This window comes from Equus caballus, chromosome 1 (assembly GCF_041296265.1).
Source record: "Equus caballus isolate H_3958 breed thoroughbred chromosome 1, TB-T2T, whole genome shotgun sequence".
In the NCBI taxonomy this organism is placed as follows: domain Eukaryota; kingdom Metazoa; phylum Chordata; class Mammalia; order Perissodactyla; family Equidae; genus Equus; species Equus caballus.
This window is the reverse complement of record NC_091684.1, coordinates 103,678,016-103,705,939: the sequence shown is the minus strand read 5'-3', so window position 1 is coordinate 103,705,939 and position 27,924 is coordinate 103,678,016. Positions and strand designations below refer to the sequence as shown.

The window sequence follows — 27,924 nt, the reverse complement described above, 5'->3', positions numbered from 1 at the left end:
CGATGAACCCCGAACTCAGTTTTGGAAAACAGTTTAATGACCATTTCTGAAGCCCCCATGCCCACCCAGGAGGGCTTGAGTTCACGCCTAGTCCACCGTCAAGTCCACGTCCACTGACACCTAGGAAGGAAGGAAAAGGGAAGAGGCTGGGTTAGGGTCTGTTGTGACCGCCAAAGGGAGGCCTCCAGGTCAGCTCCCAAGGCCCGAGGTCCTCCAAGGAAAGACTTTCTGGGTCTAGAGGGAAAGGAGTGGCCGGGCTGGGGAACGGGGTGGGATCTAGTTGGGCCCGAGTTTGCGGCATCAGGTTGGATGGCTGGGGTCTCTTGGCTGGGCTTGGGGCGGAGGTGAAGAGGGCTGGACTTGCAAAGTGGAAGAGCCCATAGGGCTGAGTCTTGATCTGTAGACTAAGATCCGGATGTCCCCAGAACCAGAATTTGCGCGCGAGGGTGGAGATGGGCGGGGCCCAGAAAGGTGGAGCTTGGCTCAGTAGGTGGGTTCCACTGGAGAATGGATTTGGAGGTTGATAGACTAAAGTAAATAGATGTGCCCAGCATCTGTGAGCTGGGGCTTTCCTGGAGTGGGCCTCAAAGGGTCTCAGCGGGGTGGAACCTCGATGAGTTGGCAGGCCTAGTTTGGTTTTGGGGGCTTTGGGTCTGCCAGAGTAAAGCAGATCTTGAGTTTGAGTGACGTGGCCTGTAGGGGGAAGAAGGGCCTGAATTTTGCAGGAGTGCGTTAGTTAGCTGCATTTGTTAACCAGCTCCGGAGGCGGGTGGGGTCCTGTGTGGGTATAGTAGTAGCTGGACCGCGCTCACCGAAATGGGACTCCGGTCTCTTTGTAGGAGGTCCAGGCTGGGCCCTGGGCGGAGCAGACGCAGTGCAAAGTGCACGCAGTTGCTGCGCGTGGGGTGATAGGGAGGCGGGTCCGCGTCCATGGCTTCGCGCACGCGGCGCTCCAGCGCGGCGCGGTCAATGCCGCCGCGTCTACGCAGCACACGCCACAGCGAGCGGGAGCGCAACAGCGGGCGCTGCCCCTGTTTGGATACAACCCCTTCGCAAGAGCCCAGAAACATGTGCGGCCCGTGACCGCCGGGATTCTTGCCTGCGGGGATGCCGGACAGGTGCGGATCAGAGCCGGGCTGAGGTCCTGGGACCCCAGCCCCGTGATCCTGCACCACCATCTCCCAGGACCCGGCGCCCCTACGCCCCATCCCTGGGTACCCAAGCGCCTATTTTCAGGGACCCGCACCCCGACTCGGGACCCGCAGACTTCTTCTCTGTGTGGCCCGCCCACTGCTGGGCAGCCGCTCTGTGCAGAATAGGGCCTGTGTTTCCGTTGGAGACGCTCACCCTCGAAGTGGATGCTCTCTCCGTGGCCGCAATACACGCCCACGTGGGCCCCGCACCAGCGTCCGGTGGGGGACATCAGCCTGAACAGGAAGAGGTCTCCGGGCTCAGGCTCGCTGCCCTGCAACTCCAGGGCCTCGAAGTGCTGACCCAGGAAAGCCTGAGAGAGGAAGAACTTAACGGTGCTGACGGCCCCAGTCAGGGCCTGGGAGGAGAAAGGGATCAGACCGCCGGGCCTTTGCACAGGCCAGGGTGAAGGAGGAGCCGGTTCCTTCCACTGAGCATCGGGTCAGATGGTCGGCCCAGGGCTCAGGGAGACGGGACTTCAGGCTAGGCCCAAAGTGAATGTCATCACTACCGCACCCCGCCTCCCTGTGCTGAGGAACTCCAGAGGCCTGGACAGCACGGATAAATCCTGCTCTGAGCCACCCCTGGGGACCCTCAGTTTCCAGCATTTGGGACCTCCTCCTCATCCAGTGTTTTCTTCTCATCTCAAATTACAGCCTCTCCATTCTCTTCCCCTCCCCCTGCTCTAGGATCCCCTTCCCCAGACTTCTCCTCTCTTGCCATTTCCTGGAGGCAATAGCCAGGACTGTGTGTACCTGAGTGGGGCAGCAGTCCTGAAGAAACCGAGAAACCGGGGTGAAATCTGGACCCCAGACAGGCACCCCCTCCCAAGGCTGAGTGGAGAAGGACGCCTCCAACAACCGCAGCAGCAAACACCTATGGAGCAGCCGCTCGTTTTAGGGCTTAATACAATCCTCCAGGATGGGGACTGTGTCCCCATTTTCAGGATAAGGAAACCGCTTCGCAGAGGTTATACGTTGCTGGAAGGCACGCAGCTTAGTGTACGTCTGCATGATTCTGTGTCTTGTGCCCTTTGTACTAAATATCAGTCACCTCCCACACCTCCTTTTCCTCTGTAAGGAGGTGAGAGATCTGTTTAGTTCAGGTTTCTGTCTTTACTGGGAACGGAGGGTTTTTGGGACTCGGGAGGATGGTCTCCTGGGCTGTGCCTGAGCTTTGGTCTCAGAGAGAGCCTGAGAAAGGGGTGAAAGTAGGGCCTGCTGAGCACTGAGAATCCCGGGCTGGCAGGGGAGCTGGGAGAAGGAAGTGGTCGGGGGACCCCTCCCAGTCCTCGGTTATCTTTGTTGGAAGGGAGAAGGTCGACTCCAGCAGATTCAACTGGGGTGGAGAGGACCCACATACAAATAAGGAGCAGGGCTGCCCCAGCCCACGTCACAGAGTGCCAACCGCCGTGTGGCTCCCTGTGTCTCTTCTGTCCCTGACCCTCCCCATCCGTCCTGGCCGCAGTCTAGAGTATCCTCTCCTTATTACTGGGTGAGTCTTGTTTTCCCAGGCTGGAGCTGTGGAAGACTCAGGGAACCAACTCGTCCCAGTTTTCCCGGGACTTTCTGGATTTTAAAACTGAAAACCCAGCATCCCAGGAACCCAGGAGAACCTGGACACTTGGCCCCCCTAGGCTCAGGTCTCCCCCATCCCCTCTCCCTTGACCTCAGGAGACCCCAGGAGAACCAGTCACGTGAACAGCCTCGTCACGCTCTCCTGAAGTCCACCAGGTAGGGAGGGTACCTGGGGTCCTGCTTCCCCCGACTAGGCCAAGCAGTGGTCACAGCTGTGGAAAAGGGTGGACTGTCCTGGTCCCTGTTGGTGCAACAGGTACCCCACCTGGGGAGAAGAAAAGACACGCTGAGGACTTCTGCTCCAGTTACCTGGGATGTGAAGCTCATCTAGGGAGGAAAAAAAACCTGCTGTGACCACCTGGCTGATGAGGACTGAGGATCCAAGCCGCTGCCCTTCCCACCTCCCCCAGCTCAGGTTGTGCGCTCTGCATGTGGGGCTGGGCTGTCCGTGTCGGTGCAGGGCTGCGCATTTGCTGTGTCCATGAGTCTGTGCTGCGACACTGGATGCAGGACAGGGAGGTCAAGTCCTGGCTGTGCCACTTCTCTATATGGGACATCAAATAAGCACTTCCTCCCTCTGGGCCTCAACTTCCTCATCTGTCAGCTGGGGACGATAAGCTCGTAAGGCTGGCTATCACAGGCCAATTGTGAGGCACTGAGAGCTCTTTGTGAGCGAGACAAGGAGAGATGAGCAGGTCTGCTCCTGAGCTGTACAGTTGGGCGTCAGGGGAGAAGGGGTGGGGAGAATGCATCTTTCTCGGCTCAGAGGAGAGGAACAATGGGCCCTCGGAGGCTGGCTGCCTCCCTGTGACCCCTGCCCCAGAGCTCTCAGGAAATCACCCAGCTGGAAAGGCCCTGGACGCAGGGCCCCACCCGGACTCTCCCTCTGAAAGTTCCCCAGTGGCGGTGGGGTGATGAGGCTGGCCACCTTCACCGCTTTGAGTCCGAGTCTGGATGAGGAGCTACCCCTTCAGATAGGGTGTCTAGGTCCACATGTGGGGGCTCTGTCCATAATGATAATAGCATTTATGGCCAGAAACTGTGCTAAAGCTCCATTTTGTCCTAACAATAACGTTGCGAAATAGATACTGTTGCTATCTTTTCCAATTTGCAGATGGGAAACTGAGGCTTGGAGAGGTTGCCAAGGTTACAGACTGGTAAGTGGAGGAGCCAGGATCCAAGCCCAGGCTGTGGAGCTCCAGTGCCCATGACCTTAACCATGGTACAGTACTGTCTCTCTCACACTGCTGGCACATGAGTGTCCCCTGCCCCAGACCCTCCTGCTGGGAAGTATGGACCCCTGTATCCTTCCTGACCTGGAGAAACAGCCACCCTTCCCCTTGGCTTTCCTTGAACCAAGCCGTCGTTTTCTTTGTAACAAGGGAAAAGGACCAAGGCCCTGGAGCTGTGAGCAAGAGTCCAGGGGACAGCCTGACAGTGTTGGCCCCACCACTGGGGCTCTCTGGGGGCCAGAGCTCTTTCTCCTCTCGCTCTGACTGAGGCTTTCAGGGGCACAGCAATGAGATGGCCCTAAAACAGGGTGTGGGTGTGACAGGCAGTCTCTCTGGGGCTCCGGGCCCTGCCCTTCCCCCACAGGCCCCTGCAGGACCTCAACCCACTGGTGTCCTCTCACGGAGCACAGGTCTTCTGGGGCCACCGTGGCAATGCTTGGCTCTGTGGCTGTGGTCTGGCCTCAATCTCCAGCCCCTCCCGTCCCCTTCGGTCTAGCCCTGGACAGAGGGTTCCCCTGTGGCAAGCAAGGTTTGGGATCACTGCTTTCAGCTGGCCACCTTCAGCCAAAGGATCGGGGCTCTCCACTGGGGCAGAGCAGGCCTTTTCCTTGCGCCTCCAGCACACCCTGGTCTGGCCCTTCCTTCCCTGACAAAGCCTTTGGTCACCCCCTCCCCCTTGGCCCATCCCACCTACATCCTGCCCCCCGCAGCCCAAACAGCTCACCTTGAAGCAGCTCCGCTCCACACCTTGCTAGGTGCTGTCCTTCTGTGGCCAGAGCAGGAGGACAAGCTGTCCACCCCTCAGGCAGACAAAGGAGCCAAGCAGGAAGCCTTGGGGCCCTGTTCTGAGCATCACCTGACCGCGGCACTCCCTCCTCCTGGCAGCTCTAGGGGCAGGTGGCAGCCAGAGACGGTGAGGTTGGGGTCTGGGGTGGGTAATTGGTGCCCTCATCCACCCTCTCCCCCCTTCTCCTGGGGTTCTGCCCCTTCCCCGTACCTGCTTATGTGGGCACTGCCACTTGTGCCTTCTCTCTGAACCCATCCTTCTCCCCTCACCGGGCTCCAGGGAACCCGAATGCCCCATACCCACCCTATTGCTGTCAGAGAACAAGCTCTGTATGGTTTCAATGCCTTTAAACTTATTGAGACTTGCTTTATCAACTAACATATGGTCTGTGTGGGTAAATACACCATGTGCACTTGAAAATGTTGATTTTGCACCTTTAGGGTGTAGTATTCTGTAAATACCAATTAGGTCAGGGTAGTTGATAATGTTCAGATCATCTGTGTCTTTACTGATTTTTTTGTATAGTTTTTCTAACATTTGTTTAGAGAGAGAGTTTAAAACTTCCAACTGTGGTTGTGCAATTGTCTATTTCTCCCCTTAATTCTGTCAAATTTTGCTCTGTGGATTTTGAAATTCTATTATTAGGTACATAAGCATTTTATGATTGTTATGTCTTTCTGATGAATCAATTTTTTATCGTTAAGAATGTTCCTCTTTATCTCTGCTAATACTTTTTGCTTAAGTCTATTTCATCTGATATTATGCTCACTGTTTGCTGGTATATTTTTCCCATCCATTTACTTTCATTCTATCTGTGCCTCTATATTTAAAGTGCATCTCTTATAGACAGAACGTAGTTGAGTCTTGCTTTTTATTCATTTTGGCAATCTCTGCCTTTAAATTGGACAGTTTTGTCCATAGATATTTAATGTAATAATTGATATGGTTGGATTTACGCCAACTATTTTTTGGGTTTTCCCCCCTTTTGATGGTTATTCCTTTGTTCTCCTTTTCCTGTCTGCTTTTGGCATATTCAAGTATTGTTTTTAAGAATTCCACTTTACCTATTGGCAGTTAGTTCTACCACTTTATCTTATATTTTAGTAGTTTCTCTAGGTATTACAATGTCATCACTTAACTTTTGACAATCTCCTTGGAGATAATGTTGTACAACTTCACATAAAGTGTAGAAGCCTCGTAACCATATAGGTCCATTTACTACCATCCCCTGCCCCATCCTTTATGCTAGATTTGTTATATGTATTATATCCACATACATGCTAAACTCCACAAGGCAATGTTATAAATTTTGCTTTAAACTGCCCTATATTTTAAAGAAAGTAAGAAGAAAAAAATAGTCTTTTATATTTACTCAGATATTTACCATTTCTGATCCTCTTCATTCATTCTTGAAGATCCAAGATTTTCTCTGAAATCATTTCCCTTTAGCCTGAAGAATTTCCTTCAGCATTTCTTATGGTACAGATCCACTGGCGATGAATTCTCTTAGATGAATTCTTTAATCTGAAAATAACTTTATTTCATCTTCATTCATCCTATTGGATGTAGAATTCTGTATTAATGATCTTTTTCTTTCAGCACTTTAAAGATTTCACCCCACTACTGTCTGACCTTCATTGTTTCAGGGGAGAAGTCCAAGACACCTCAAATTATTGCTCCCCAGTGTGTCATTGTGGTTTATCTTTGCTTTCCAGATTTTCTCTTTTTATTTGTTTTCAGCAGTTTGATTATGATATGCCTAGGAGTGGTTTTCTTCGTATATATCTCATTGGGGTCCCTGAGATTTCTGAATCTGTAAATTTTTGTCTTGACCAAATGCAAGGATTTTTTTGCCATTATTTCTTCACATTTTTCTACTTTGTTTTCTCTCTCCTCTCCTTCTAGAACTCCAATTAATACTGTCACTTTAATATTGTTTGGCAGATCTTTTTTTTCAATCTTTTTTCTCAGTCTCTTGACTGAGATGTCTCCTGATATTTCTTTGATTTCACTGATCTTTTCTTATGACACCCTCGGTTGGCTGTTAAGCTCACTCTTTGAATTTTTTATTTATTTTCAGTTTTAGAATTTCTATTTTTAAAATAATTTTCTTTGCTCTGTTAAGATTTCCCCATCTATTTTTTCATTATGACTATATTTTCCTTAAAGCCTTTTGTAGATATTTATAATAGCTGCTTCGAAGGTTTTCTCCCAACATTTGGGTGGTCTTGGTATCTACTGCCATTGTCTGACTTTTCTGTTGACCTTGAGTTATATATATATTTTTTTTGCATGTCTAGGATTTAAAAAATTTGTACAGTGGACATTGGGGATGATACACTGCACAGATTCAGGATTCTTTTATCTTCCCCTGGAGAATGTTGATTTTTGTATTAGTAGGCAGGCAAATTAATAGCTTGAACTTGACCTCAAATTTGTGGAGTCTTGGTTCAACCTTTTCTTATGGTGGGTCTGTTTAGCTTTCACCATTATTATTAGGGTGAATTTCTTAGTTCTGGCACGTAGTCTTCCAAGGCATGGCCCATCTGGGATTTCAGTGGACAGTCCAAGGCATTTACCAAGCCCCTTTATATTTGTGGAAGTCAAGAACAAATTCTGTCTGCCTTTGAGCAGGCAGCAGCTGGAATATCTGCCTTCCAGCTGTTGCTTCCCCTGGGCTCCTTGGAGTCCCTCCCAGGGGATGTGCAGTAAAGGGTCATCCAAGGATTTGAGGGAATTTCATATGCAGGTTTTGGGGATCCCCTCCCTGCAGATCCCTCCTTTATGAGATATTCCCCCCTCAGTTCCCAGCTGCTATGCCCTAAACTTTATCCACTGATATCCTAAGCCAAGAAGTCTATGGCTTTCTGCAAGAGTTCGGCCACCTCACGCTGTGCAGCCTGGGGTGTGCCCTAAGGGGAGAGCTTTGGAAAGACGGATTTCACTGAGCACAGTTCTCTTCTTTCAAGGCTCAAATCTCCAGGTTCTCTTGGCTCTTGATTGCTCTCTAATTCCTCCAAATAATTTTTAATTTTATATTTTAAATTAACACTCAGTAAAATTGCCTATTTTTGTAGTACATTTCTATGAATTTTAACATATGTATAGATTCACCACAACCAATACAGAACAGTTCCACTGTCCCAAAAAGTAGCCCCTTTTAACATCTTAAATTAGTATGGTCCACATGGCAAAATTAATGAACCAATATTGATGCATTATTATTAAGGTCCATACTTCATTCAGATTTCCTTAGTTTTTTGCTCAAGTCCTTTTTCTGTTCCAGGATTCTGTCACAGATATCATATTACATTTCTTCATCATGTCTCCTTGGGATCCTTTTGTCACAGTGGTTTTAATTTGAATTTCCTTAATATGTTGAACATATTTTCTTGTACTTATTTGTTATCTGCATAATCCCCCGGTGAAGTGTCTGTTCAAGTCCTTTGCCTATTTTTTTTAAATTGAGATATAATTCACATACCATAAAATTCACCATTTTAAAGTGTACACTTCAGTGGTTTTTGGTATGTTCCTAAGTTTGTGCAACCATCATCACTATCTAGTTCCAGAACATTTTCATCATTCCAAAAAACACTTCATATCTATTAAGCAGTCACTCCTCATTCTCCTTCCCACACCACCCCACTCAGCTCCTAGTAGCCACTAATTTTCTGTCTGTCTACATGGATTTGCCTATTCTGGGCATTTCATAAATGGAATTGTATAAACTGTAGCTTTTTGTGTTTGGCTTCTTTTGCTTAGCATAATATTTTCAAGATTAATCCATGTTCTAGCATGTACCAGTACTCCATTTGTTTTTATGGTCAAGTAATATTCCATTGTATAGACATGCCACGTTTTGTTTGTCCACTCATCAGTTGGGGGACATTTGGGTCATTTTCACTGTTTGAATTTTATAAATAAGGCTTCTATGAATATTCACGTATCAGGTTTTGTTTGAACACATGTTTTCAGTACTCTTGGGTGTATACCTAGGAGTGGACTTGAGGGGTCATGTGCTAATTCCATGTTTGACTTTTTGAGGAACTGCCCAACTTCCTTTCAAAGCAAGTGCACCATTTTACATTCCTATCAGCAGTGTTTCGGTTTCTCTACATTCTTGTCAACACTTGTTGTCTGTCTTTTTTATTATAGCCATTCTAGTAGGTATGAAGTGATATCTCCTTGTGGTTTTGATTTGCATTTCGCTAATCACTAATAATGTTGAGTATCTTTTCATGTGCTTATTGGCCATTTGTATATCTTCTTTAGAGAAATGTCTATTCAACATCTTTGCCCATTTTTAATTGGGTTGTGTTTTTATTATTAAACTGTGAGAATTCTTTATATATTCTGGATACTATACCTTTACCAGATATATGGTTTGCGAATATTTTCTCCCATTCTGTGGATTGTTTTTTCACTCTCTTGATAGTATCCATTGACACACAAGTTTTTTGCTTTGATGTAGTTCAGTTTATCTATTTTTTCTTTTGTTGCTTGTGTTTTCGGTGTCACATCTAAGAAACTGTTGCCTAATCCAAGATCACAAAGACTTACACCTATGTTTTCTTCTAAGAGTTTTCTAGATTTAACTCTTACATTTAGGCCTTTTATCCACTTTTGGTTAATTCTTGTATCTGGTGTGAGGTAGGGGTCCAACTTTATTATTTTGCATGTGGATGTCCAGTTGTCCTAGCACTATTTGTGAAAATAGTCTTTTCCCCACTGAATGATCTTGGGTCTCATTGAAAATGAATTGGTTATAGTTGTATAGATTTATTTCTGAGCTCTCAATTCTATTCCATTGATCTATATGTCTGTCCTTATACTGGTACCATATTGTCTTGATTATTGTAGATTTGTAGTAGGTTTGAAATCAGGAAATGTGAATCCTTCAACTTTCTTCTTCTTTTTAAAGATTGTTTTGGCTATTTAAGATCCCTTGCAATTCCATATGAATTTTAGGATCAGCTTGTCCAGTGGTTTTTAAAAAGACAGTTGGGATTTTGACAGGGATTGTGTTGAACTTGTAGATCAATCTGGGAAGTACTGCCATCTTAATAATGTCTTCCAATCCATGAACATTGGATGTTTTTCCATTTATTTAGGCCTTCTTTAGTTTCTTTCAACAACGTTTTGTAGTTTTCAGTGTACAGTTCTTGAATTTCTCTGTATAAAATGAATTCTAAGTATTCTTTTTGATGCAGGGAGGGTACCTTTCACATGAGAGTTTTATCTCCTGCTTTCAGGAAGAAAAGGAGGGTCACAGTATCCTTCTTGTACCTGCTATTTCTTAGGAGCTTTTAATTCAAAATAATCAATAGGCCAAAGTGGCATATTTTGGGGTGACATAGTCTAGTTTCCTTTACTAGTATAGTAAGAGAAGAAAAAGAAGTAGAAGGCAAAACAAATAAAAGGCATGGTCCCACCTCTCTAGGAGCTTAGAGTCTGTGCCTGTAGCACCATGTCATGGAGAAAGGGGGAGGAAACAAAATGAGAGATGTGAGTGTCTTGACTCCTGCTCCATTCACCAAGGCTGCCTTCAAGAGAGAGTGACTTCTCTGGACTTGCAAGAACGATCTTCCTCCGTAGGTATTTTTCTTTTAGATATTGAAATCTATGGTCTTCAGTCTGGAAAATGAATTTTTAGCCTACAGCTAATAGTATTATTATTATCATACATGTCATTATACTAGATGTATTAAATCTTATGTGCCAGGCATTATATAAACCTATTGTTTAAAACAACCCTGAATGGTAGATTGAAAGAGGCCTTATATACCACGGAGAGAATCTGATCCATCCTATAGTCCCCTAAGGAGCTACTGAAGGTTTTTAAGCCATTGGAATTTTATAATTAGATAAGTTTTAGAGAATAACTAGTGGCCAGTATGAAAGATAATGGAAAGAGAGAAAGCAGGTCTTTTGGAGGTGGCTGGGTGAGGGCAAATGAATAATTAAGAGATGAATGTGGGGGCTGGCCCCATGGCCGAGTGGTTAAGTTCACGCGCTCCGCTGCAGGCGGCCCAGTGTTTCGTTGGTTCGAATCCTGGGCACGGACATGGCACTGCTCATCAAACCATGCTGAGGTGGCATCCCACATGCCACAACTAGAAGGATCCACAACGAAGAATATACAACTATGTACCAGGGGGCTTTGGGGAGAAAAAGGAAAAATAAAATCTTTAAAAAAAAAAATTTAAAAAAAAAGAGAGAGATGAATGTGTTAACTAAGGCAGTGGTGGGCAGAATAAAAAGACAGGGGCATAAAAGAGAGATTGAGGTGATTGCTACTTGAGAATCATTTTAATTGGGTTGTCCCTTGACATCCTTTCAGATCTTTCTTCCTAACTGAAGTAGGTTAAGGGTTAAGTTTTTTCTACCCTAGTTCTTGATTCATGTCCACATTATACTCTTTCTGTGTTAAATGCCATAACGTTAATTTATTTGATCCTCTCAAAATAAGTTACAGACAAGCATTTTAGAGAGAATTATTTGAAAGGGTCTTTTTCAAGGTTTAAAGGCACAACCAGAACCAGACCCCAGATGTTCTAACAGTTGGGCTCCATGGGTAACAATACAGAGAAACTACAGTCTGTTTGGCTGATAGGCTATTGAGAGAGCAGAACAGACATCTTCATGAGGTTTCACTCCTGGCTTGTTGCAGATAAAGCTTCATTTTGCATCTCTATTCAGAAACATTTGGAGAGAACACATTTAGAGGTCTTCAAATCACGAAGATCATCGCCAATATCTTTCTTGTCTTTCATAATCATTCTAATCTTCCTCAATGGTCGAGTGAGACTTCTCTCATAACGTCCAAACAACACTGTGGGTTTTTCCCCAATTGACTCTTCTCACAGCCTAAGAAAAGCATAGAGGACGCGTCTGTCCCCTGCTCTTGATTGTTACTCCTCCACCCCACGGTTGGTTCCTGCCTCCAGAGGATGCTAGGGACACTTCCTTGCCCAACCAAGGAACAGGCTGTAGCAAATAAAATAATAGAGCATTATTGCCATCCTCTATTTTCTTCAAAAGAGAATGAGTTTTTATCTGTATGTAACCATGAATGTATGTGTGTCTGAATTGGGAAAACCTACGTTGAACTTGGGAAAACCTTTAGGTGCTTCTGTAGAATTCCTGCATTTGCTTTTATTTGTGGTTTTGAGGTCCCAGTTAGGATAAATAGAGACTTGCTCATCATCCTGGATCTTATCCTCACACACGTATAAGAGCATCTGAACATTCAAAATTTGAATCATTAGGATTTGAGTGAAAGGAATAAGGAATCCTGGAGTCTGAGTGATATGTTTTGTATTTGTTTAACAAGTCTGTCTCATCTATGTATGGCCCATTAACTGTTTATTGACCTGGCTTTACTGGCTGACCTATTGGTGGGAGGAACAAAGGAGAGGGAGGGGAATGACCCACTGCAACCCCCAGAGGATACAGTCAGCAGGACCTATCCCCATAGCAGCCTCTGACCACCTTTTCACTGGAGACAGTCTGCAGAGGAAACAGCTGGGACTCACCTGAGCACACCTAGGTTACACTCTGGGTGATCAAAGCCTTGTACAACTGTGCCATCCTATCACACTCCAAGGTATTTGGGGCTAAGTTTAGGCTTGCCAGATTTTTGTTTGTGATAAAAACAAAGACAAGATCCTCACAACAATCAGAAATGAAAAACATCCCTCAAACATATAAAGAAGACACAAATAGATGAGAAATGACCCAAACTAAAGTTTGGAAAGTAAGCAGTAAAACCATATGTGAGCCTGAAATAAAGAACCTTGTGAAAGTCTTGAAAAAGATAAACCGAGGATAAAAAAAAAGGAGCTTATAGTAAACGTACACAATTTATTTGTTCATAAGAAGTAGTTTAAGCAAAAATTTTGCCTCTAATACTTATACAATTCATAAGTCACAAATTCAACTTAATTGTTAAAATTTTTGGTGAACCGATGTTTTAAATTTTATATCTCAGAGTGAGGAGATAATTTGTTCATTTCATAACCACAGAAACAAGCTAGGTAAAACATTGAAGAAAAATTAAAAAGAAAAAGTTCCTTCTGTCACTATGTATACTCCAGGTTAGTAAAGGAATGAATATCACTAACAAACTGTTGGCTGAAGTCAAAGGAAGGACTTTTCAGAGGTTTTTCCCCAGTCAATGAAGGGATCCACAGGATGCAATGATCCATATCTTATTCCAAGCAGAAATCAGAAAAAATAGTATATTAACTTTTCCTTTGTTTCAGTTTTGTAGTGTCATAAGAACAGACTAGCTCTTCCTAAGAAATTACAGGTTGTTCTGTTTGAGAAGATATATATCCATTCATGTAGTTGTCATTGCTGGTGCTAATTTTGGCGGGGGGTAGATCTAGATTTCCATCTGGTGTTATTTTCCTTTTGCCTGAATGAGTTCCTTTAATATTTCCTACAGGGAGGGACTGCTGGTGAATTCTTTTAGCTTCAATGTGTCTGAAAAAAAAATCTTTCTTTCACTTTTTTTTTTTTGAGGAATATTAGCCCTGAGCTAACGTCTGCTGCCACTTCTCCTCTTTGTGCTGAGGAAGACTGGCCCTGAGCTAACATCTGTGCCCATCTTCCTCTACTTTGTATGTGGGATGCCTACCACAGCATGGCTTGCCTTGTGGTGCCGTGTCCACACCCGGGATCCAAACTGGTCAACCCCGGGCCGCTGAAGTGGAACATGCCAACTTAACCACTGTGCCACGGGGCCAGCCCCTACTTTTGTTTTTGAAAGAAGGTATAGAATTGGTATACCTTTTGTTTTGTTTTGAAAGAAGGCATAGAATTGGTCTAGCAATAACAGGTTTTTTTTCCTTTCAGTATTTGAAGATGTTGCTCCAGTCTTCTCAGTTACATTGTTACCAACAAATTATCTGCTGTCATCCTTTGTTCTTCTGTATGTAATGTCTCCCCCAACACCGCCTCCCCCACGCCCACACCTTCTGGTTGCTTTTAAAGTTTTTCTTTTTCACTGGTTTTAAGAAATTTGATTATGATGTTCTTAGTATACTGTTTTCACGTTTCTTGTTCTTGGTGTTCACTGAACTTTGATCTGTGGATTTACAGTATTCATCCATTTGGGAAATTTTGGGTCATTATTTCTTCAAATATATTTTCTATCCTCCCCTCTCTTATCTCCTTTGGGAATTCAAATTACAAGTATATTAGGCCACTTGAAGTTATCTCATAGCTCATTGATACTTTGTTCACTTGAAAATTTTTTTCCCTTCTGTTTCACATTGAAGAGTTTCTATTACTCTGTTTTCAATTCACTAACCTTCTGCAATGTCTAATCTGCCATTAATCCAATCCAGTTTATTTCTCATCTCATATGGTGTATTTTTCATCTCAAAAAGTTCAACTGGGATGTTTTTTATATCTTCCATGTCTCTACTTAACTTTTTGAACATACAGAACACATTTGTAATAACTTTTAATGTTCTTCTCTGTGAATTATAATATCTTTGTTAGTTCTGGATTACTTTCAATGGATTTATTATTCACTCCACTATGGATTGTATTTTCCTGCCTGCATTCAATTGACTTATTATTCACCCCACTTGGATTTTTTTTTTCATGCCTGGTAATCGTTGATTGGATACTAGACATTGTGAATTTTACATTGTTAACTGCTGGATGTTTGGTATTCCTACAAATTTTTGGAGCTTTGTTCTAAGATGCAGTTACTTGGAAACTGATCCTTTCTGGTCTTACTTTTGAGATTTCTCAGGTGGGACTAGAGCTGTGTTTAATTTGGGGATAATTATTCCCCACTAATGAAGCAAAACCTTCTTTGGTACTCTCCCCATTGCCCAATGAATGGTGAGTTTTTCCAGTCTTGCTGGTGGGAAGAGGCACTATTTTTGGCTCTGTCTGAGAACTGGAATTGTTCTAATTCTTTCAGGTGGTTCTTTTCCTGGCATCAGGTAGTTTCTACTCACACATGAGCTGATCAGTCCTCTGCTGAATATTCAAGGTGAACCCTCTGCAAATCTCTACATTCACCTGTGCATCTCTCTCCTCTGATACACCTGCAAATTCGAGCTTCCTTGGTCTCCCTGACTGTCAGCTCCATCTTTTCAACTCAGCGAGTCCACTGGGTCCTGACTGGGTTTTCCTTCTCTCTGCTGTGTCTTGGAAACTCTTCCAAGGCAATAAGCTGGGCAATCACAGGGCTCAACTCATACGTCCTTTCTCTGAGAGATCACTATCCAGCTTTGCACGATGTCCAGCATCTTGAAAACTGTTGTTTCATATGTTTTGTCCTTTTTCTTGTTGTTCTTATTTCAGGCAGGAGGGTAAATACAATTCCTGTTACTACACCTTGGCTGGAACAAAAGTCCACATTTATTGCAATTTTTCACTTAACAATGTGTACTATGTGCCAGGTATTTGATTATGAAAGTGAAAGTAGCTTCTGTTACAGGACATGGAATAGTACATTTTTTAAATGAAAGTTTTAATTTAGCTTTAATTCCACATAAAATTATATGTGGTATGAGATAGGAACCCAATTTCATTTTCCCCCTTAATTTGATAACCACATATCCCAGATCCATTAATTAAATAGCCGTTCCTTTCCCCACTGATTTTCAGTGCCACCTTAGTCATACCGAGTGTCTATATGTGTGGGTCTGTTTCTGGGCCCCCCAATCTGTTCTATTAGTCATTTTGTCTAATCTTGCACCAATACCACACTGTCTTACTATAGCTTTATAATAAGACTAGATATGTGGTAGGAAAAGTCCCCCACCTTGTTCTTCAAGTGTGTCTTAGCTCTTCCAGGCCCCTTATTTTTCTATACATTTTAGAGTCTGACGAGTCACAAAAACTTGTTTGATTTTTATTGTAATCAAACATTGCATTCTACAAAAAATAAAGAATTAGTTCACTTGCAGTACCTAGTTCCCTCTCTCCCCCTCTAAATATTTTATTGCCTTTATTTTTCATACTGGGAGTTTAATTATCCATCTGTCTACTGTGGATAGGTCTATTGACATCTAGATAAGATGAGGAAATTGTCTCCCAACTTCTCTGCACCTCTTTTAGTCTCTCAATTGGTTACATTATTTTAACTTTATACTGTTTAGCAATTTTAATGGTTTTCTCTATACTTTATATATAGATTGAGTCTAAAATTTTCAAAATGGGTATATAGTGTTTATGAGATTATATTTCTGTAAATATCATTTGCTGCAGAATGAAGGAAGGAGATTGGACTCTGAGAAGGAAAAACTCACTCTTTGTCCTGTGTTTTTCCTCTTCTTTCACGTTTATATTGAATACTTCACTTCTGTCACTTCTGGTCACCAAATGTGTGTGACTTTTTACCCCACCAAACAATTCTCTGTGATACCAGCTTGGTGTCCTACAATTTAACTCAGTTCTAACACTATCTACCAGAAGATGGTGTCAGATCCCACAGGTTAAGGGCTCAGTCCCATAAGACTGCCTTTTATTTCTCATTAGGACTCTCAGGGCCCATGCTGGGTGATAATAACAAAATCGTGTGTCTTAGTCAGCTCAGGCTGCTGTGACAAAATACCAGACTAGGGGGCTTAAACAACAGCCGTTTATTTCTCACAGTTCTGGAGGCTGGAGGTCTGAGGTCAGAGTGCCAGCAGGGCTGAGTTCTGCTGAGGGCTCTCTTCCTGGCTTGCGGCACATGGCTGCCTTCTTGCTGTCTCCTCACATCGGGGGTGGGGAGCTGGGAGAGCTCTTCTTGTAAGGGCACTCATCCCATCATGAGGGTCTCATTCTCATGACCTCATTTAAACCCAAATATCTCCCAAAGGCCTCATCTCCAAATACCATCACAGTGGGGGTTAGGGCTTCCACATATAAATTTTGAGGGAACACAATTCAGTCCACAGCATTGTACCTGTACCTCAAATTATGTAAGAGACATAACTGGAGCGCTTGGGATGTACCAACTCTGTGTCACATGCTTATATAGAAGCTGAGGAAGGAATGATAACTGATAGGGGAACGTAGGAGAAACCGTGGAGGGTGGGAAATACCACCAAGGAAGAAGCCACTTCACCCTGCAGAATGCTAGAAGGATCCACAACCAGGAAATACCAGGGGCCACTGCGTACGGTAATGAGATATAGGGTCAAGAACCCACACGTGAAGTATTGTCCCTCCCTCCTACTGAGCATGCAGAACGCCTTACAGCCAAGCATCCACCCCAGGGCGGGAGTGTGGCAGGAGGAATGGAGAACACCCAGAACTTCCCAACACTCACACACACACACACAACACTGAAACGTTATTCTCTAAAGAAATTTAATGGCTCCAAAGAAAATACCAGGCATTCTGCCATTTAAAGTGAAATGTCAGCATTCCTCTCCCATAATCTTGGCCAGAGGGCAAGTCTCACTCAAGTAGAGAGGTGGTAATCCACTTAATGCCTCATTCTTAAATATGAAAAGTCAAGACCCCCAGATATTTGAGGAAGCTTTCAGTATGAAAAGATGGAAATATCATCTTCCAGTATAAAGATTAAAAAAAAACTGACCCTGAAGGAAACATTTAATTCAGGGAGCAGGAGAGAATGTGCGCGGGAGCATGCACACGTGCGTACACACACACACACACACACACAGTGAGAAAACTGCACCCTTAAAACAGTATCAGGGGGCTGGCCCCGTGGCCGAGTGGTTAAGTTCGCGCGCTCCGCTGCAGGCGGCCCAGTGTTTCGTTGGTTCGAATCCTAGGCGCGGACATGGCACTGCTCATCAAACCACGCTGAGGTAGCGTCCCACATGCCACAACTAGAAGGGCCCACAATGAAGAATATACAACTATGTACTGGGGGACTTTGGGGAGAAAAAGGAAAACAATAAAATCTTTAAAAAAAAAAAACAGTATCAGGATGCTAGGAAAGAGTAACAAAGAATAAAAGCTTCTGAAAGTTAAAATCAGTGCTAAAATTAAATCAATAGAAGGGCATGAGGATAAAAATTGAATCAATCTTCAACTAAACAGAATGAAAACAGAGATATAAAAGGAGAGAAAAGAGACAGAAAATCAATCAGGAAGTTCAAGCTTGAATTAACAGAAATTCTAGGAATAAAGAACATAAATAATAGAAGTGAGGGAATTAGAGAGAGGGAGAGAATTTCTCAGAGTGGAAGGGCAACAATCTTCAGAACGGAAGGACTCACTGTTCACTCAGGACCTGGAAATGGAGAAACTGGAACCCTTGTACATGGCTGGGGGAAACTGGAATGGTGCCACTGCTATGGAAAAGTTTGGTGGTTCCCCAAAATGCTAAACATCAAACTACCATATAACCCATCAATTCCACTCCTAGGTATATTACCCAAAGCCTGTGTTTTCTCTGGTAACCCTGCTCCAGAGTGATGTGAGGGTGCAGGTCGTGTATGTATTTTAGGGGATGGTTGTTCCAGGCAGGGAGAGTAGCAAGTACAAAGGCCCTGAGGTAGGAACACAGTTGGCATACTTGAGGAATAACAAGAAAGCCAGAATGTCTGAAGTGGTAAGAGCAAGGGGAACAATGGGAGATGGGCTGGAGATGCATCTGGGGCAGAGATCTCGTGTTGGGCCTTGCAGACCATGGCAGAGATTTAGGATTTTATTTAAAAGTGAGATGCAGTTATTGGGCAGTTTGGCACAGAAGAGTGGCTGGTGATTTAACAGAGCGACTCTGGTTTCCGTGTGGAGTAGAGAAACAAGGGTAGAAGTAGAGTGTCTGGTTAGCGTTCTCAGCTGGCAATCCAGGCAAAGATGTTGGTGGCTGGGAGCAGGTTAGTAATTACATTGGGGGAAGGAAGTGGTCAAATTCAGAACCTATTTTAAAGGTAGAACTCATTTGCTGATAGGTTGGATGTAGAGTGTATTTGAAAGAGCTTGAAAAAGGTTTCTGACCTAAGTGGCTGGGTGAGTGATGGTACGACGTTAAGATGAGAAATACTATGGGATGAGCAGGTTTGAGGGTGGCAGAAGAGTTCACTTTTAGAAATGCTAAATTTGAGATATGTACTGTACGTCAAGTTGGAGATGTGAAGTCAACGTTTGGATGTATGTGTCTAGAGTTGCGGGAAGCCCTCAGGACTAAAGAGTTCATTTGAGCTGCATCAAAATGGAGATGATAGTTAAAGTCATTACGTTTGAGGAAAAAAGTCTGTCAGTGTAGGTAGGAAAGAGGACCAAACTCTGGGCTATTCTAACATTAGAGGTTAGGAGGAAAAGGAGGAGAATTCAGCAAAGGAAACTGAGAAAGGGCAGCCAGTGAGGGAGGAGAAAAACCAGGAGAGGGTGGTGTCCCGGGAACGGCTGAAGAGAATGGCAAGAAGTGGGGAGACATCAGCTATTTCCACTGATGCTGAATGAGGACTGTGAATCGTCTGTGGCATTTTTCAATGTCAAGATTGAGGAATTATGGGAGTCATTGCAAGAATGGTTTCAGTGATGGGGATGAAAATCAGATTGGAGTGAGTTAAAGACAGAATAGAAGGTGAGAAAATAAAGACAATGCGTCTATAATTTCAAGGAGTATTTCTGTAAATGAAAGTGGAGGAATGGAATAGTGGCTGCAGTAGGATATTGGGCCAAGGAAGCGGTATCTTTGTCAATGATGGCAGTTATTATGACCTATCTGTAAACTGAGGGGAATCGTCCAGTAGAGAGGGAAAAATTGACAACTCAGGAAAGAGAGAGGAAGAATTGCAGGATCATAGTCCTTGAATGGTTGAGAGGAGATGGAATCTAGTTCACAGGTGAAGGGAGTGGCCATAAACAAGAGCCCAGACGGACCCATACGAACAGGAGGGAAGATTATGTGGGACAGATTTGGGAAAGAGGGTAAATGGGAGTGGGGGGAGGACTGAGAAGGTAGAGTTATCTTCTGATTGCAAAAGATACAAAAATACGCATTCTTTACCTTTCCCTTGCTGCCTGGGGTCTGTAATTGCAAAGATATTGCCAAGCCCCCTTAAAGATATTTTAATGTGATTAAGTGGGGGGAAAAATGGGACAGCGTGAGAACCATTATTAAAGCAGCCTAGAGAAGAGAAAATACCTACCAGGAAATGGAGAGAGATGGCAGGTCCAGAAGTTTTCTGCCTTCTCCTTGTTTCCTTAGGTAGCGCCACTCACAGGCTATTCTGTGGAACCCACTAAGGTGGTTTGAGGGCGTTCATTTGGATATCTAGACAGAGGCAGCTTCTGGAGAGTCTTGAATTCTAGACTGAGCAGTGTTGGTTGCCCGCTAGGACTCTGCAGGAGCCTCTGGATGGGTCTGAGGAGGGACAGCCATGAGGGAAGCTGAGCCTTTCGAGATATCGGATAAAGGGGAGGGGAGTGAGGAGTGGTACACGGTTTCCAGCTAAGGAGATGACAGGCTTTTGGCCCTTGGCCGATTCCATACAGTATGTAAATAATCCTAACAAGAGTTCACTTGTTTTTATTCCTGAGCAGTATTGCTTTGTATGAACATACCAAAATATGTTTATCCATTCACTTGTTGATGAACATTTGAGTTGTTTAGTTTCGTGCTATTGCAAACAAAGCTGCTGTGAACATCTGTGTACGAAAGAGAATGTGGCAAATGTTAACATTTGGTGAATTTGGGTGACGGGGATGTAGCTTCACTGTACTGTTCTTGCAACTTTTTGTATATTTGAAATTATTTCAAAATTAACACATAGAAGAGGAAGTACAATTCTTACTGAACCTCATTAAAAGACACTTTAAAATTTTTTATTTTGACAATTACCATATAGTCAAATTGACTTCTAGTGTACAGTTCTATGAATTTCAAGACATGTATAAATATCTAACTACTACCAAAATTGAAGGTTTCCATCACTCCAAAAAAAGTCCCTTCTGCTATCCCTTTATACTGCTGGGGCCCAGGGCAGGCCACCCCCAGATATCCCACAATACCATACTGATCATTTTGAATTAAAGTTACTTGAGAAGCAAAAATGGCCTTCTGACCCTCCCGTCTCTCCCCCTGAACCCCTGCCCCAAAGCAGGAAATGAATCTCCCCTGTGAAAGGTGCTCCCCCTCCATCCTTACAGGGCCAGGGGATTCAGGGCCGAGAAGCCTGCAGAAACAAGCCTTGCTAATTTACTACCTCAGGTCTAAACTCTGCTTAAATTCCTCACTAATAACCTACCCCAAACCTAAGTTTCTTTGTCCTGTCATTCCTCACGAATTTATTGTTTCTTTGTGTAAGAGGTACATACAGTGCCTGTTTTGTTCACTCTCTGAGCATCAGCTCTCTATGATCTCCAAGACCTATGTATTAAACTGTGTTTTTCTCTTATTAATCTAGTCTTGTGTCAATTTTCTTATCAGTCCAGCCGTAAGAACACAAGAAGGGTAGAAAGGGGATTTCCCCTCCTGGACAATACTCATGCTGTCTCCCTAGCCCTAACCCCGCCAACCACTCATCTCCACACCAGTTTCCTCTTTTCAAGAATGTCATACAAATGGAATCACAGTGTGCAACCTCTGAGACTAGTTTCAGCATAATCTTTAAGATTGCCGTACGTGTCCAAACCAACAGCACATGCCTTCGGACTGCTGCATAGCATTCACCTGTCGGACACTCAGGCTGTTGCCAGTTTTAGGCAATTATAGCTGGAGCTTCTATAAACATTTGTATGCACGTTTTTGTGTGAGCACAAGTTTCACTTCTCCAGGATAAATACACAGAGGAGCATGGTTGCTGGGTCGTCAGTAAGTGTATGTTGAACTTTATAAGAAACTGCCAAACTGTTTTCTAGAGTGGCTGTACCATTTTGAACTCCCACCAGCAATGTATGAGAGTGCCAGTCGCTCCTCATCTTAATCAGCATACGGTATTGTCAGGTTTGGGGTTTTTTTAGCCAACCTAATAGGTGCCTTGTGGTATCTGATTGTAGTTTGAATTTACATTTCCCTAACGGCTAATGATATTAAACATCTTTTCTTGTGCTTACTTGCCATGTATATATTCTCTTCGGTAAAATGTCTGCTCAAGTCTTTTGACTCTTTTTATTTGATGGGTTGTTATTTTCCCTGTTGAGTTTTAAAAGTTCTTTACATATTCTGGACACAAGTCCTTCCTAAAAGACACTTTCGATCTAAATATTATATATATTTAGTGCTCTTTGAAAATTAAAATAGTGATACAGTTCATTATAGAAAATATGGAATATACAGAAAAGTACAAAAAAGCCACTTCTAATCCCATCACCCTGAGGAATCTACTCTTGAGGGTTGTTTTTTTTTTTTTCCCTGCTGAGGAAGTTTCGCCCTAACAACTGTGCCAATTCTCCTCTATTTTGTATGGTTGCCACCACAGCATGGCTGATGAGTGGCATAGGTCAGTGCCTGGGATCCGAACCCATGAACCCAGGCTACTGAAGTGGAATGCACCAAACTTAACCACTAGGCCATGGGGCCGGCCCCTACTGTCAAGATTTTAATGGCTATATTTCTAGCATTTTCTTAGTACTTAATGATATTTTAAAATAGTAAGATCACAAATGAAGTTGTAAACTACTATTTATTTTAACATCAACATAGTATTAAATTTTCTTTTGCAACATAAAAATATCCAAGCTCTAAGCCTCCATGGACATGCAGATCAGCACAACAGCTGGCTTCTGCATGGTAGTTAAACACTCTGGGTGAACAACAAAACCCAGATTGCTCATTTGTTATGTCTATAACTTTTCTTTTACTAGACATGAAACTTAAAGCAATATAAAAGATTGAAAATAAAGAGATGAGTATGAGAAACCAAGAAAGAAGGATGGTAACATTAACATCAGATAAGGGGATATTGGTTAAATATAAATTGAAAGCACTAGACAGGATAAGAAGGAATTTATGGATGGCAAAATTTACAAACATAGGGCAGTCACTGTCCTGTATGAACCAAGCACATAGCAATGAAATACATAAGGAAACCTTTTGGAAATGCAAGAAAAACTTATTTAAAATACATTTAAGTAGGAAATTTTAATCCCACCTCTTTTAGAACTAAACTGACCTAGGAAATATATCAGAGAATTGAATTCTAAAATCAATAAACTTGAAAACTAAAACCAATAAACTTGATGTAACAGAAGCACAGAACTTCAATTACAAGTAGAAAATATACATATTTTAATGTCCATGGAATATGTAAACATTAATTATGTACTTGACAAATAAAATCTTAATTAAAAAGTACAGAACCTAATTCTCTGATCATAATAAAACTAGAAAAAAATAATAAAAGGATGATCAAAAAACTTAAATATTAAAAAAAATTATACCCGGTCCTGGATAACCCTTGGATTCAAGAGAAAATTACAAGTAAAATTACAACATATATAAAGAGGAATGAAAAAGAGAACACTTTATACTAAAACCTATAGAACACAAAGCAAGCTCTATGCAGAGGCAAATTTATGGCTTTAAAATGTCTTCATAAAAAAATGAAAGATTGAAAATGACGAAATTAGAAAAAATAAAGACTCACATTTGTATTAAGAAATTAGAAAAGAACACAAAACAAAAGAGAGTAGGAAGAGGAACTATCACAAAAACTAAAATTGAAAAATAGAAAATGATAAATAACAGTAGAAACAATAAACTCCAAAGCCGGTTCTTTGTAGAGTTCAACAAAATAGACAAATCTCTTGTGAGCCTGATTTAGAAAAAAAGAAAGCAAAAAATGTAAGGTTAGAAATGAGAAAGTAAAAAACCACATGTGCAGAAAAGATTTTAAAAATCACAGGAGAATTCTATGTCGAATACAATGACAACTAATTTGGAAAACTTTTTGGAAATGAACGCCTTCCAAGCATCCCAGAAAAAGTAGAAAACTTAAGTATTTCAATTATCATAGAAGAGACCAGACACATTGTTTGAAATCCACTATATAATAGTTTCAAAACCAAGTTCTCTATTCAGCCTTAAAAGAGCAGATAATTCTAAGGTTACTTAAATTATTTCAGATCATAGAAAAATATGAAGTGCTCACTAATTTATTTTAAGGGGTCTAGTATAATTGAAAAAAAAAATTTTTTTGGAAGATTAGCCCTGAGCTAACATCCACCACCAATCTTCCTCATTTTTGCTGAGGAAGACTGGCCCTGCGCTAACATCTATGCCCCTCCTTCTCCATTTTATACATGGGATGCCTGCCACAGCATGGCTTGATAAGTGGTGCACAGATCCAAGCCCAGGATCTGAACCAGGGAACCTCTGGCTACCGAAGCAGAGAGCACAAACTTAACCGCTATGCCACTGGGCCAGCCCCAGGATCTAGAATAATTTTAAATACCAGCATCTGATTAATATAGTACCAAAAACTCTGTCTATATACCAATCTCACTGAGATACATTCTAAATAAAATATCAATAAATGGTACCTAAGAGTGTATTAAAAGAATAATATACTTTGACCAAATGGAGTTATTTGGAGATCCTACTGTATTTTAATAGGCATTGTATCAAAACTTATTAATTTGTGATAAACTGATATCTTTAAAACATGGAATTTTCCCATTCTGGAACATGCAATCTCCCTTTACTTAAGTCTTTAAAGTCTTTCAATAACATTCCACATTTCCCACAAAAGTCTTGTGCATCTGTTGTTCACATATTCATATCATGTTCCCTTTTTTCTATTTTATTATATTATGTTCCCTTTTTTCTATTTTATTACTGGTATATAAGAAAAATTTAAGTTTTTACATGTCAATTCGTTAGGCACCTTGTTGAACCATTTAATTAGTTCTAATGCTTTGTCATTTCATTCTCTTACATTTTCTAGAAAGAAAACCACATCATCTGAAAATAATGTTTTCGCTTCTTCCTTTCCTAACATCATCTTTTTCTTGTTTTATTGAATTGGCTAGAAAATCTAGCAACATGTTGAATATCAGTAGTGAAAGTGGGTCTTCCATTTTTTCCTGACTTTAATGGGAATATCTCTTACGTTTTATCGTTAAGTATAAATTTTTGGTAAGTGCCTTTTATCAAGTTGTTACATACCTATTCCCATTCTGCTAAAAGTGTTTTCTTTTAAATCAAAGTAGATATCGGAATTTTTTCAGAAAACATTTTATCAGTTGAGATGATCATATAATTTAAAACCTCTACAACTATTTAATACAATGATTTATAGCAACAGGTTTTCTAATGTTAAATCATTTCTGGGATAGACCCTTTCTTGTTCTAGATGGAATGCAGGATTGAATTTACTAATATTTTATTTTAGAGCTTTGTATCCATGTGAGTTTGGTGAGTTTAGAACTGAAAGGATGCAGCTACAAGCCAAAGAATGCCAAAGATTGCTGGACAGCACCAGAAACTAGGAAGAGACAAGCAAGGATTTTAACCCGAGTCTCAGGGGAGCATGGCCCTGCTGACACTATTTCAGACTTCTAGCCTTCAGAACTGGGAGAGAATAAATAAGTTTTAAGCCGCGTAAGTTGTGGGACTTGGGTATGGCAGCCCTAGGAAATTAAAGCGGCAATTTTAATTTCTAACTTATCTTCCTAGCGCCAACAGTGCCATGTCCACGGTCCAGTTGGGGGCCGTGCAGGCGCTCCATCCCTTCCCTGCTACAGGGATGATGGGCGGGCAGCAGCAGAGGCCGTCAGGAGTCACCAGACGCTTGTGAGCCCCTGCCGTCAGAGGACGTGCAGCCAAAGCCCAACCAGGGGTTGCCATTACGACAGAGAGACCCGGGGCTGCACAGATCACCGAAGGCAGCGAGATGCTCAATACAACGCGGGGCGGCCGGGAGACGGGGCCTCGAGGCCCCAGAGGACGCCCGTGGGGGACGGAGGGAAGTTTTTGAGGACCCTGAGTCTGCAAGCCGCTCTCCAGACCACGCTGAACGGCTCCCAGTCCTGTCCCCAGCTCCACGGCCACCGCCCCGACGCTCCTCCAAGTGACCCCAAGAGACTGCGGGCGCCCCACCTACCGAGCAGTGACCGCGCGACGCTCTCGAGCCCGCGCGCGCAGCCTCCGCACCTCCCGCCGCAGTACGCAGTTGCGAGGGGCGGGACTTCCTCCCCACGTCCCGGAAACCGGAAGAGACTCTTTTTCCGCCGGAAGGAGAGCGGAGCTGCGAAGGTGGTGAGACCCCGGAGGGTCGGCTTTGTCGCGTGGGGTGAGGCCGCGCTCTGTTCGGTCGGTGGGGCGGGTGACAGCAGCGTCCTGGCGGGCTGGCTGGCGTATCGGGCTTCGGGGGATGCGGCGGGGAGCGGAAGTCGAGGTGAGGGCCCGGTGATCGTCTTTTGGGGGGAAATGAGGAGGAGTGGAGAGGATGGGGATGGACCTTTAGGTGCAGGGTGAATCCATCAAAGGTAAAGTCGGTGTGTGTCAGGAGTAGGAACCGTGTCCTTTATCTGCATTGTAGGTACTCCATAGCTGCAGATGAGCCTGTCAGGTCGCTTCTGTCATTTCCTGTCCAGCAGCGTTTGTGTTGTAACAAAACGCGAGGATGGATCTTTCATTACCTGTTACCTACCTTTACGCAGAAAGGCCCGGGGTTCATAGATAATGTGGTCACCGTGGATGACTTACAGCTGACTGTTATTTGAGCTCTCACTGTGAATACTTGCCGTAACAATTTGTGGAAATGTTTACCCAAAACACTGTCTGAATCAGAACCCAGCTATAGAGAACTCGTGAGTTGCCCGCAAGTCCGGCTGAGATGCTGTGGAGGGCGCTGCAGGCAAACCTCAGCTGTCTTAAGCAGTAATGCGTTTAGTACTCGTCCTGTTTAACTGTATTGTGCATCATCTCTATCATCTTTCTCATCTTATTAAATGGAAATGTCTTGTTGGAAAGTGGGCGAGCCTAAGCGGTCTAGAAAACAACGACGAGTTATTTTAGCAAATATTGAAAAGCTGTTAGTGTCGCATAGGGGAAATCTTACTACTGAGGAGCTCATGGGCTGGATGTTCATTGTCGGGGAGCCATGAATACCCTATATAAACGATTTTCAAACTTTTTGCTCTCGGGAGTCCCTTAAAAATTATTGAGGATTCCAAAGAGCTTTCATTTATGTGGGTTAGATACCAATATTTGTGGTATTAGAAATTAAAACTGAGAAGTATCTTTAAACACAAGGATACAGGCATACTTGTTTTATTAGGCTTCACTTTATTGCTCTTCGCAGATACTGTTTTTACAAGACCCTCCACCCGCAAAAAGATTACAGCTCACTGAAGGCTCAGATGATGGTTAGCATTTTTTAGCAATAAAGTATTTTTTAATTAAGGTATGTACATTTTGTTTTAGACATAATGCTATTGTGCACTTAACAGACTACAGTATAATACAGACATAACTTTTATGTGCACTGGGAACCCAAAAGATTTGTGTGACTTGCTTTATTGTGATATTTGCCTTGTTGCAGTGGTCTAGAACTGAACCCGAACTGTCTCTAAGATGTGCCTGTCTACAAGCACACACTCCGTTAGTTGTCAAAGTGATGGATGTCCTCACAGGTCACGGGGCCTCTGGTTAAACTCGGCTGCACATTCATGGAATGAGAGTGAAAAGGGCAAATAATGTCTTAGTGTTGTTATGAAAACAGTTCTGACCTGACTAAGCCCCTGAAAGGATCTCAGGGTCCCCCATAGGGACCACACTTTAAGAACAGCTGCTCTTTGCAGATGTTTCATAGTAATTTTAGATGGTGTAGACAAATGATTGCTGTTGCACCTTAAAAATGCAATAATAAGGACAGTGTTATATTTCCAAGACTTGTGTAATTCCAGGCACAGGGAGCACAAACAGATGTCCGTTTTGGGTTCTCTTCATCCTGTTGGTTTGTGTAAGCCTTCACACAGTGGTTCAGACCGACGCCTAGAGCACCAAGGGCTGAGAAGAGAAGACGCCCCAGTTCTTTGGCTTTGGACATGGATGAGCCGTAGGCGGTTTCTGTTTCACTCACTCGCTTGGCCAGTTAACTTGCTCACCTTCCCCTGCCAGTGACCAGCAGCAGGTTACACCTCTGTTTCCTTTCCCTGGCTTCCAGAATTCATAGGACTTTTCAGTGGAGTAGTAATTGCACAGAAATGTACCCACTCCTGAGTTCATAATTATTAAATAAATAGGTAA

The 27,924-nt window shown here is 43.1% G+C and overlaps 1 protein-coding gene across 1 annotated transcript; it reads right to left on the bottom strand.

Annotated features, from left to right (window-relative positions):
- Positions 1 to 15: 15 nt before the first annotated feature.
- On the bottom strand, positions 16 to 26,133 carry LOC102148634 (uncharacterized; the record flags this gene model as incomplete). Its single annotated transcript, XM_023649565.2, has 5 exons — positions 16 to 120; positions 813 to 1,099; positions 1,348 to 1,427; positions 2,938 to 3,033; positions 25,775 to 26,133. Coding segments are annotated over 5 exons (855 nt in total), but the record flags the coding sequence as incomplete, so codon positions are not given.
- Positions 26,134 to 27,924: the final 1,791 nt, after the last annotated feature.